The 11,288-nt window shown below is 59.2% G+C and overlaps 2 protein-coding genes across 6 annotated transcripts in view; both read left to right on the forward strand.

Annotated features, from left to right (window-relative positions):
- Positions 1-6,248, forward strand: part of MGRN1 (mahogunin ring finger 1) — a 56,710-nt gene extending 50,462 nt beyond the window's left edge. For 2 of the 4 annotated variants that reach the window (XM_064153418.1, XM_064153419.1), the window contains 6 exons: positions 1,809-2,032; positions 2,970-3,093; positions 3,591-3,636; positions 4,289-4,396; positions 4,956-5,000; positions 5,550-5,640. In XM_064153418.1, the coding sequence (XP_064009488.1) occupies positions 1,809-2,032; positions 2,970-3,093; positions 3,591-3,636; positions 4,289-4,396; positions 4,956-4,996 (543 nt within the window). In that variant the 3' untranslated portion in view covers positions 4,997-5,000; positions 5,550-5,640. Of the gene's footprint in view, positions 1-1,808; positions 2,033-2,969; positions 3,094-3,590; positions 3,637-4,288; positions 4,397-4,955; positions 5,001-5,549 lie in introns of all 4 variants that reach the window. The other 2 variants (XM_064153416.1, XM_064153417.1) reach the window with 1 other exon arrangement.
- A 449-nt stretch (positions 6,249-6,697) lies between these two features.
- On the forward strand, positions 6,698-9,740 carry NUDT16L1 (nudix hydrolase 16 like 1). 2 transcript variants are annotated; one of them, XM_064153422.1, is made up of 3 exons: positions 6,698-6,966; positions 7,530-7,790; positions 8,749-9,740. In XM_064153422.1, exons 1-3 carry the CDS (start codon positions 6,745-6,747, stop codon positions 9,184-9,186), a joined length of 921 nt encoding a protein of 306 aa, XP_064009492.1. In that variant the 5' UTR covers positions 6,698-6,744; the 3' UTR covers positions 9,187-9,740. The 2 variants fall into 2 exon arrangements, with proteins under 2 accessions (XP_064009492.1, XP_064009491.1); XM_064153421.1 differs by lacking the exon at positions 7,530-7,790.
- The last annotated feature ends 1,548 nt before the right edge of the window (positions 9,741-11,288 follow it).

Below are 11,288 nucleotides of genomic sequence, written 5' to 3' on the forward strand. Positions count from 1 at the left end.
TCTCTGTATTCCCATCAAATGCAGCTGCAGCTCTCAGTGGTGTCAGGGAGGCTGCCCTTTTCTTTTGCTCAAGTAGGCCTGGGTGCTTAGCCTTAGGAGGGATGTGGCTTTGATTTGCTTGAGCCTGGAGAACACCTGAGGCTGGGTTTGGGTGATGGGACTGTTGGAAGCTTGCCATGACCCTGGCTGTCTGCAGGCCTCTTATAGCAACTAGCAGTACTGCTGCTGGAGCTGGGTGCTCTGTGGTTGGGGTAGTGTCCCAGGAGAGAGCAGAGTCTCCTAGGGTTGTATGAAAACTCAGTAGGTTGCAATGAGGGTGTTGTTGCCGTTGAGAAATCCTCCTCCAGCCTCTGAGCTAAGCCATAGCTTTCGAGGTCTCACCACAGCAGACTAAAGTGAGCAGCCTGTGAACCCTCACGCCTTGATCTACAGTCAGCAGAAAATGTCCCAGAGGGACTAGCCAGAGAGGTTTGTCTGCCTGTCCACAAAATAGCACCTCCAAGCTGGTGTCTGGAAATAAAATGCTTTTGTGGAGGTGGCTTTTGGCTCCACACCTACAGGTGGCAGCAGCTCTGCAGCGATTCCTGTTTGACTTGGTTATCTGCAGTTACCAGCTGTGGTCTTCAGAGAAAGCCCATAATAGGACCGATACTTAGGGGATGTGTGTTGATGCTTGACCCCAGGTGCCACTGATTGTTTCCTTCCCATCAGATCTGTCTCCTTGTGTGACCACATATGAGTCGATTCAGCAACAGGCTCACACCAAGTCGATGGCTGTGTGTGGACAAGTTGCTGGGCAAGTTCATCTGTAGCTGTGTGCTGAGATCAGGCACAGAGAAGCTACAGGAGTTTATGGCCAGGCTTAGCAGCAACACACCATTTTAGGTGCAACACAGAGCCACCTCCCTGAGGATACAGAGGTGAAACAGCTCAATTTATTCTAAGTCTAGACTGCTGCAGTCGTGTCTCTTTGTTTGCAGTGGTGTGGGCTGAGCTGCCTATGGCCTGCTGGGATTCAGCATAAACCCTATTTGCCTCTGAGTCCACAAGATCTTTATAATCAAGACGATTTTTGGAGTTAAACCAATGTTGATTTGATGACTTTGCAAAGCTCCCTTTGGCTGCCAGCTTAATGAGTTTCACCCTCCTCCCTTTTTGGGGCCAGCGGTTCTGTGATCCCTTTCCTACCTTTTAGCAGAGGTGACTGTGCAGGGAGGCAATGCTAGCAGTTGAGAGGACCAAGAGTGCACAAGTAGGCTCCAAAGACGAGCTTTCATCTAGTGCACACATGCTCCTTTCCTCTGACTCTTTCTAACTGGTGCTGCTGTGAAACAGCTGCATGTAGTAGGGCTGGAAGCACAAGTAAGGTGGTTATTGGGCTGGAAGCACAAGTAGGGTGGTTATTGAGCTGGAAGGGTCTCTGAAACATTGGAGGAAATTCTGGGGGAAAAAAAATGCACCTGCATTTCATAGCAGCTTTGTTAGGAACCTGCTTTCTCACCCTCCTCGTCCAGCTCTTGAAAATCTGGCAGAGGGGGTGTTCAGCCATGTTCAGGCTTTCTGAGATACCCTCCAGCATTGCTCCTGAAAGTTTCCTGGAGCATCATCACCATCACAGCCCAAAGGGAAGTGTGTGGCTGTTGTAGGGGAAGGAAGCTGAGGCTCTCTGGAGAGTTGGCTGTGGGAGCACAGGGTGGGAGGTGCAGGGCTGGGCCGAGCTGCACTGGGGAAGCCTCCCTTCCCTTTCTAGGGGAGCTTTCAGCCTGATGAGGGTTTCTTAATGGTGCCCCTCTCTTTCTCACCTACAGAGCTCTGATAACATCCCTCCAGGCTATGAGCCCATTTCCTTGCTGGAAGCTTTGAACGGCCTCCGCTCAGTTTCCCCCTCCATCCCCTCAGCTCCTCTGTATGAGGAAATCAGCTACTCTGGAGTGGTGGATGGGATGCCACCAGCGAGCCGACCCCTCGTTGGGATGGACAGAGCTGTGGAGAGCAGTCACCAAAAGGGCAAGAGGAGCAAGTCTCCAGATAGGTCAGCATGGGGATGGAGGGGTCCACGCCTCTGGCAGGCCCTGGGGCTTGTGGCCACATGCACTGGGACCAGGAGAGGGCTCTGCCTGCTCCCAGCACTGGTAGCACTGCTAACCCAGAATTTTAGGAGGCCAGAAGGTACTCCTGCCAGTGAGAGAGCTGGGACATCACCCCTGCATTCAGCCCGAGATGACCAACTTATGTCTCCTAAGGGAGACTGACTTTATCACCAAAAGAAAGAGGATTTTTATCAAGGAGAATTGAGTCCAGACTTTGGATGGAAACATCTCCTTTCCAAAGCACTTAGTCCCTCAATTTGCATTAGACATTCAAAAGCTTTCTTGGATTTCAGCTTTCTGTGGAGCAAAAGAATGGGGAGAGGAGTGGCTTGAATTTCAGAGCACAAAATGCTGAACAAGATTCTTTAGCTGTTGTCTGAAGCCTCCTCTAGTGGCATTGTGGTAGAAGATGTAGGTATGGAGCAGGCAGCCCACTGCAGGTGTCCTTCATGTGTCCCTTGCAGGGCCATACAGATTGGGTCCGATGGGGTTTGTTCCTGGCACTTCTCATTGTGCTCCATCCCAAATTTCCCCTTTGGAAGAGAGCTCTGAAAAAGTGTGAGGAGCAGCCTGGGGTCTGCTGCTCTTTCTGTGAAAGACAGATTTGTCTGAGTTGTGTGACTCTGTTGGAGCTCTGCATTGCCAGGTTCTGCCCCAGCAATGCTGCTGCTGCTGCTGCTCTCCTTGAAGCTGGTACTGGAGGGCACTGGTGAATTCAGCTCAATAATTTGAGCTCCTGCTCAGGCACATTGGCTTATGTTGCTGGTGGAGGGACGGGGCAGGGGTGGTGACAACTTAAGCTGCTGCCAACAAATCTGCCATTGCCCATGGTGCTGGCAGCACTGTGGCTGCTTGCAAATTGAGTTGCTCTTGTTGCAGCACACTACGGTCTCCCTCATCTCCAATCCACGAGGAGGATGAAGAGAAGCTCTCTGAGGACTCTGACGCGCCGCCAGCACTGAGTGGTGGTGAGCTGGTCCTGGGAGAGACCAGCCCTCCAGAAGTAAGTCTCCTCTACTGGGGAGCTGCTGTGACTCAGAGCTCTTCTAGAGGGTGCTGCTTCTGGAATATGAGTGGTGCCTTGTGAAGGACCATCAGCTTTCTCAGTGACAGGGTAAAGATGATCTTAGCATAGTGTGGAGCCACCAGTCTTGGATGCATTTATTTACCCATAGGGAAGGACATAGCTGCTCCGTGTGCCCCTAACACATCTCTGGGAGCTGGGAGAGTTGAAAAGCCTCTTGGCTACAGGCATGTCAGGGCTGACCTTCCCTCAGCTTCCTGGAGGGGCCCAGCAGTATTTGAGGTGGGAGTTGGACCCTGCTGGGCTTTCGACACTCACTGCTCTTGCCTTTAAGCCCTGGTGGGTGGCCCCTTGTTCCTTCTGGGAAACAAGTCCTGGCCCCGAGTGCAGCTCTGTGGAGAGCCACCAGAGCAGGAGACAAGTACAATGAGGGCCTGCAGTCTGCAGAAGTAACTCCTGCCTTTTCCTCTTTACAGAGTGTGACAGGGGAGGAGATCGAGGAGGCCTCGTCCTTGCAGCAGGGTGAGTGTGCGCTCAGCCCTGGGGGCAGCCAGACCTCATCGTGGTGTGCAGCTCCGCTGTGGTGGGGCAGGAACAGCTGGGGAGCAGACATCTGTTCAGAGATATCCAGTCCCTGAAATCTCATCTCCTAGCTGCTGTGCTTCACCAGGTCTCTGTACTTCACCCATCTCTGATGGAAAGCATGGGGGAAAAGTCAGCAGAGCTCCCTGGTTTGTTTCTGAGCATCTCTCATTGCTGTGAGCTCTGCACAAGCAGAATGTCCACACAGTGGGCTGTCTCCTCACATGGCTGAGGGAGGAGATGTCTGTCTGCCCCAGTGTGGTCTTGATGAGACCGTGGCTGCAGTACCAGCCATACAAGATACACCCCATGTCTTTGGGGTGGGTCTCTGGTCCACAGTCAGCATCCAGAAGGCACAAAGACAGGGTGGAAGGAGAGTGCTGGGTGCATTTTGGGGCTTGAGAGGGCATGTGAACAGAGCTGGCCCTTTTCCACTGTGACCTGGGCCAGTCTGCCTGGCTCTGCTGTGACCTCAGTGAGGCTGAGGAGGGCAGAGAGTTTCCTCAAGTGGAAGATCTCAACTCATCCTCCTGGCCAAGTGCTTTGCAGAGCTGGGCTGGTTCTGAGTAGCTGTGCTCTTGGCTGGTTCTAGGTAGCCGCCCTCCCTCAGTTGAAGATGTCCTGCAGGATGGCAGCTGCAGTGAGCACAGAAGCCTGACACAGTCAGAGAGTGACCCTCCGGTAGATGTCTACCTGCCAGGTAATGGCCCTGCTGTTGGGGTTGGACCTTCTGCACTCTTGGGATTCAAGTCACCAAGGGGCCTGGGGGTCTGTGGCTGGTGTGCCTGACCACAGGCAGCCTCCCCAGCTGGGGTAGAGGGCTGCAGCCTCGGTATGGGACAGGAATGCACCTGCCTGGGGCGAGGGGGGGTAGTGCAGAGGTAAATTGTCTCCCCCTTCTTTTTCTTCCTCCCTCGCCCTTTTGTCTCTGTCCGTCCCCTCCTTTTTTTCCTCTCTGGGCTATGGCCGCTCAGTGGCACAGTTGGTGGCAGTGGCTTCCTGTGCCTGCGCCAAACCATGCTCTCATATTCGGCTGAAGGAGGGGAACCATCTGGGCCAGCTTCTGGAAGATTGAGCTGGTGTGGGGGGCAGCAGACACCCCTCTGCTGCAGGGTGGTGTGGCAGTGGGGCCGTGTTTTGCTGGCCTCCCGACTTCTTGTTGCAGCCTGTTTTCTTCTGCAGAGCGGCAATCTGTTCTGAGTACCTCTCTAATGTCTCCTTCCCTCTCTGTCTGCCTTCCTCCCTCCTGTCTTGGGCAGCACTGGGTCCCGATTCCTGCTCTATTGGTATAGAGGAGTAAGCTGGTACGTCGTCTTGTTCTTCTTACGCATTGCTGTTGTGTGGGGCAGCAGGAGCCCTCCTGGGACAGCTGGCAGCTGGGCAAGAGCGGGAATGGGGCTGATCTTGGCCATTGGGGTAGGGAAGGAGGGAGCAGCAAACAGACCAGGCTGTGCTGCTGGCCCTGATTTGGCTCCATTTCCATTCCTGACACTGGCTGTCCCCCAGTGCCAGGACTCTAGTTTTCCCCACTGGGTTCTGCTAGGCGCCTGGGTGAGGACTCTGCTGCCTAATGGGCACCATGAATATTTATGAGCGTCTCCCAGGCTGGTGGCAGATAGTGTGTTCCCTTAATGTCCCGTGTCTCACCCCTGGGTGCTTAGCAGGGGCAGAAGCCATGGAGCTGGTGGGTTCCAACCTTGTCTCCTGTGGTCAGTGCAGGGTAGGAGAGGGTGGGAGCGATGGTCTCCTTGATCCACACTGTCCTTTCCCCGGGGTCGAGCACCCTGCCTGGATACTTCTTCTGACCCCAAAGCTGGCATTATCGGGACTGAACTCCCCTTTTCCTCACTCAGGCTCATCCGACTTCACCAAGATGCTCCCCAGCCGCGGCACTGGCAGTCCTACGCAGCCCCTTCTCTTCAAGCAGACACGTCTTCACCTGGAGGACGAGCAGAGCCTCTTGTGAGCGGGGCTGGACCACCCACTGCCCCAGCCGCTGGACCCCAGACCCCACGCACAACCTCTTCTCCCCCTCCCCAGTGGGGCTGGCCCAAGCTCACCACCCCGGGGATGCAGCGTGTCCCACCAGCATGGTTGGCGTGTCCCATTGGCACGCTTTCGGCACAGCCCAGTGGTTTTTAAAGACTGCATGCTTCCTGACGGCGGGTAGGGGCCAGCGTCCCGTTTTCACCTGGGGGGGTATGAAGGGGGATTTTTGGGGTTAAAATCAGCAGATGAAGGACACTACAGTTGTATATTTTGTACACACCAAGCACAGCCCTTTGCTGTCACTGCCCCTGTACATAGCTGCCTGCCCTGGGTGCTGGGGTGAGCCTTGCCGGGGCACGGGGCTCCGCCGAGTTAGGGGAAGGCGGGGGTTCAGCCTCAGCCCACGCCTAACGGGCCCGGGCTGAGCACCACGCCTCCTTCCCCTCTCCGCGGAACTCGGCGCTGCCCACGCCGTGTGCCTTGTTCTGCTTCTGCGGCGGGTCCTGGGGCGAGCCCCTCTCTCTTCCCTCTCTATGTTTGTAGGAATAAACCCGTGGAGCAGTCACGCGAGTCCGTGCTTCGGGAGGGAGGAAGGGGGCGAGCTGGGGCGAACGGGGGCTCGGAGCGGGGACCGCTCCCGGCGGCGAGGCTTGAGGGGCGGGGCCAGCGGGGGGGCGGGGCCTGGGCTGGCTCCGCGTGCCGGGCGAGCGGGGGGGCGGGGCCGGGTGCCTCTGCCCGCGCCCGCAGCCTTCCCGGCGCGCACTGCGCGGCGCCCGCCCCTCGGCGTGCGTCTCATTGGCGCACTCCCGCCGGCCCCTGCCGCCGCCTGCCTAACATGGCGAGCGCCGCGGGCAGCGCCGCCCCAGCCCATTGGCGGCTTGTCGCCAGCGGCCGCCCCGCCCGCGGAGGGCGCGGGGATTGGCGGGGAACACCGAGCCCCCGTTGGCTCCGCGGAGAGCGCCCTGCTCCCACTGGCTCCTGCAGGGACTGATCCAGCCCCTTCGTCTTCGTCGCGGCCGCGCGTGCGCAGAGCGGGCTCACGGGGCGGGCGGCGAGACGATGGCGGCCATGGGGGCGATGGCGGCCATGGGGGCCCTGCCGGCGGGCGCGTTGCCGCCGCTGCCGACGCTGGGGGTGCCGGGCGTACCCGAGCTGAAGCCGCTGACGCGGTACGAGGCGATGCGGCTGGGCCCGGGCTGGAGCCACTCGTGCCACGCCATGCTGTACGCGCCCAATCCGGGCATGCTCTTCGGCCGCATCCCGCTGCGCTACGCCGTGCTGGTGAGGGGGCGGGCGGGGGAGGGGGACCGGGCGCGGGAGGTGAGGGACCGGGATCGGGATCGGGATCGGGACCGGCAACGAGACGGGGACCAGCCAGGGATGGGGCTGTGGGGCGGGGCGGGCGGGCGCTCAGGCTGGGTCGGGCCGCGGGATCTGTGGGAGGCGGGCTGCGGGCAGGCGGGTGGTCCTGGCCGGGCGGTGCGGCGGCTCCGTCTGCCCGGTAGTTACTGTGCAGAGTAACTGATGTTATAATCGGGCTTGACCGGGGCAGCGGCGGGCCCGAGCCCGGGGCAAAGGCCCCGGGACCCCCGGATGTGCGCCGGGGCGGGAACGCTTCGGCGCCCCGGCCCAGAGCCGCGGCGAGCTCTCGGAGATGGTGTCGGTGAACGGTTCTGGATGCGCTGGAGATGGTAGGGCCGTGCTGAAGCAGCCAGGAGCCTTCCCCGCTCTACTCCGCCGCTGCGGAGGCTTCCGTGGCGCCGGGCTCGGGCGCCCGCGCCTCCCCTCTCCCCCCGCCGGGGGGCTCCGCGGTGCCCCATTAACACCATGCGCCTCTATTGCAGATGCAGATGCGATTTGACGGACTACTGGGCTTTCCCGGGGGGTTCGTGGATCGCCGTTACTGGTCCTTGGAGGACGGTCTGAATCGGGTGCTGGGCTTGGGTTTGGGCTGTGTGCGCCTGACGGAAGCTGACTATCTGTGCTCGCACCTGACAGAGGGGCCACATCGCGTGGTGGCACACTTCTACGCCAGGCAGCTGACCCTGGAGGAGCTGCATACCATCGAGATCAGCGCGGTGCATTCCCGAGACCACGGGCTGGAGGTGGGATATCCAGGGAGGGTGTGTGTAGAGCTCTATCGGTTAGGCCCAGGGAAGATACTGCTTCCCTGCTTAAGTGTCTGCTGGGCTGCCGCAGCCCAGCGGGGGAATGCACCGCATGTAGAGCTACCAACGGCGAGTGCCCTGCACCGCCTCGTAGCGCCGGCGTTAGGAGCTCTGGCACTTGGCTGGGGTCGTGTCTCCAGCTCCAGAACGTAGCGAGCTCAAGCTCAGGCCTTTTCTGGTGACTGCTTGCGTAGGGAGGAGCCCCACTGACCTGCTCAGCCTCACGGTGTGGGTGAGAGCCGTTTCACATCTGGGGGGGCATCTCCCCCTACCCTAGGCTGGGCAACCTGGACCGGAATCGCGACCCTTGGTGTGCTGATGTGATGCTTTAACCCGAGTTTTCCCCAGCTTGCACGGAGGCAGGGCGGGAGGAGGCAGCCTTCCTCCTGGGTAGCTGAGTCCGGCTGACGCCCCAGGGTGAAGAGTGAGGACGAGGGTCTCCCCCGGGCGCCCCCCGGGCGCTCGGCAGGTTCCAGCAGCTGTACAAACAAGAGGGCATTTGGCCCTGGGTTGTGGCGTCGTTGAGGGGCGCATAGGGCAGGGTGTGTGTGTGTGGGAAGTGGGTGCCCTGTAGTGGCCTGGGGCAGTGGGATCCCCTCAAAGGGGCAGGAGGGGGAACAGAGCCAGGGCTGAACTGGACTGGGCTGTACTGGGAAGAGAGAGCAAGGGTGAGCTTGGGCAGGGGCAGTACAGGGGCTTCAGCCGGGCTGAGGGCAGGCAGGCGAGGGCAGGAGGTGAGGGCCGGGTTTGGTGTGGGAGGGAGGAGCAGGATCTGGCAGGATGGGTCTGGGACGTGGGCTGGAGGGGTGCTGGGGTAAGGGTGTGAGGGCAGAGGGTGGTGGCGGGGGGGCCAGTGCCACTGACCTATGCTAAGCTGTGCTCTATGCTGTTGCAGGTGATGGGCATGGTTCGTGTCCCACTCTACACCCAGAAGGACCGCATGGGTGGGCTGCCCAACTTCCTGGCTAACTCCTTTGTTGGGACCGCCAAATTCCAGCTGCTCTTTGCCCTGAAAATCTTGAACATGGTGCCGGAAGAGAAGCTGGCCGAGGCAGTGGCTGCCACGCAGAAGCCGAAGAAGCCGCCCATCGATCACGCAGCTGGGGTGATGGGAAACCCAGCTGCAGCTAGGCAGGGGAACGAGCTGATGGCATCGACCAAAACGGGTGATGAGTTGGCAGATAGGGCAGAGAACCAGGCAGCCGAGCAGGCAGTGGTCGGGCTGGAGAGCGGGGTCATGGCAGAGCAGCTGGTGGCCGAGGCAGTGGAGCAGCCAGCAGGGCTGGGGGCAAACGCGGTGGCAGAGCACGTGGTGGCTGAGGCGATGGAGTGACGCCGCGGCCTTTGCGCTTGAGTAACAGTGGGTGAGTCTAGAGACTTTCTTCTAACTTTCCGACCCGTGGCTGGCTGCAGTCGCTGCCCACGCGATCCCACTGCCCAGCCCGGGGTGCGGGTTTGAAGCAGGGGAAAGTGATGTATTTTTATGGCCATTAAACTCTAGCGAGCTTCCCAGATCTACCTGCACAGCCCCCTGCAGAGAGTTCATGTGCTTACGGCAAGGCGCCCAAGCCTTAGAGTTACCTTTGGAGTTCAGGGATGCGCCGCTGCCGCCAGGTCCCTGGATTCCATTTTTAAGGAACAAAATGTCTTTTGTTTTTGTTGTAAATGCCCCCCGGCGACTTGGACGCGGCTGTGTCTGTAGTGATGCAGCTGAGGGACAGGGCTGCTGTTCAGGCACCTCTGCTGGTGGTGCCAGGGCAGCCAGGCTCCTGCTCTGGGTGTGCCGTGAACTCCCTCTGAGGTGTTGGGGAGCGCTTGTGTGGGTTTCTACTTGGAGATCTGGGAGAGCAGGAAAGTGGAATAAATGGCTTTGCTGACCGCTCTGCAGTTGGGGGTTGTTCTTGACCACTGGTGCAGAGCCTGTGGTGACCGCAGCTTTGAGGGGGTGGCAGGGGGTTGGGCGGAAGTTCCTTTTGCCTCAGAGCTTTGCCCCCTACCCTGTTCCTTATAGGACTGTGGCAGGGTGAGAAACTAGAAGGAAAGGGCAGGGCCCAGAGCTGATGCTGGCAGCCCCTCTTGGCTGGGGGTAACTGGGGCAGAAGGAGCTGGCACAGAGGACAGCACCACCACAGCCTTTATTGGCGAGTTACTGCAGAACAGCGCCTGCACCCAAGTGGATCAGGCAGGGCTGTGTGGAGAAGCTGCACTGCTGTGGGTGCCAGAGCACCCCCTGAGTCCTGGCTGTGGAGCCCTCCTGAAGCCTGCACAGCTGCAGCTTCTACCCCAGGTCACTGCTAGGGGGAAACATTTCAGCTAACCATCCATAAAATTCTTTTCCTTCAGCAGCCCTACTGGAACAGGGCAGGTTCTGTACTGGAAGAATGGCTCCACAGACTCTGGCCCTACCCTGTGCCTCCCTCCGCCCTGCTCCAAGCTGTTTGCAACCAGGGCCACCCCTTGCCCTGGTGCAGGGGGCCTGCAGTCACCCCACCTCCCAGAGCAGAAGGTCAGGTAAAGGTGCTGAAGGCAATCTGCTGTGCAGTGACAACTCGGGGAAGAGGTCTGGTTTAATTGAAGATGTTTAGAGGAAGGCTGATGGCAGCAGCACAAGGCTCTGCAATAAGTAACAGCCTGTGAGGTGGGGCCACCTCAGAAGACAGCTGCCCTCTGGACATGCTCAAGTGCTGCAGCAGTGGAGTTTGGTTGTATAACGGCCAGGATGGGAAGTGGGGGGAACATCAGTCCCAGGCAATCAGGAGAGCAAGAGGGATTCGCTCTGGTCCAAGGACAGCAGGTGCTGCGGAAACCCAAGGGCTGGAGGTACCGAAGAAGCTCAAATCAACCAGCAAACGTTAAGTGAAAAACTGGGTAAGCAAAGGAAACCCCAACCCAGAACGTGTTAACTCAGGAAGCTGGAATGGTGCTTCAGGTCTCCCCTGGCAAAGTGCTGGGGATAGAAAAGCGTCACGGTCCTGGCCTACCCTCCCTGACAGTGAGGGCCAGCTGGGCTGAGAGGAGCATCAGGGATGATGTCCTCCCCATCAGTGGCTCAGCAAACAGGCATGGGTTTGCAGTGGGCAGAGGAGCACACGAGGGCAGTGGCTGAGCCAGCAAGGCCAGGATGGAGGCAGATGAGTCATCTCGGTGAGGTGGTAGCAGCCAGAGCCTGGCCAAAAGCCACAGTTGGCTGCACAGCACAGGAGGGGGATGCACAGGGAGCCCCCAGGCTCAGCAGCCTTGCCCTGCTCTTGTGCACGTGACTCCACCACATCCCCCAGAGAGGACTTGGTGGTAGCAGCTTGCACACTCACCAGGCTACCCCAGTGCCCAGCTCTGGAGCCAGCTAAAATCCCAAGGGGCACTTAGGTTGCAAGCATCAGCACCAGCTCAACCTGCTGCTCCCTGCCTCAACACAGCCTTGGTCACCCGGCTGTG

This window comes from Pogoniulus pusillus, chromosome 13 (assembly GCF_015220805.1).
Source record: "Pogoniulus pusillus isolate bPogPus1 chromosome 13, bPogPus1.pri, whole genome shotgun sequence".
Taxonomy (NCBI): domain Eukaryota; kingdom Metazoa; phylum Chordata; class Aves; order Piciformes; family Lybiidae; genus Pogoniulus; species Pogoniulus pusillus.

Coding starts and splice junctions, on each gene's coding strand:
- NUDT16L1 (XM_064153422.1), top strand. CDS start 6,745: ATGGCGGCCATGGGGGCGATGGCGGCCATGGGGGCCCTGCCGGCGGGC. Junction 6,967..7,529: donor CGCTGCGCTACGCCGTGCTG/GTGAGGGGGCGG, acceptor CCTCTATTGCAG/ATGCAGATGCGATTTGACGG. Junction 7,791..8,748: donor CCCGAGACCACGGGCTGGAG/GTGGGATATCCA, acceptor ATGCTGTTGCAG/GTGATGGGCATGGTTCGTGT.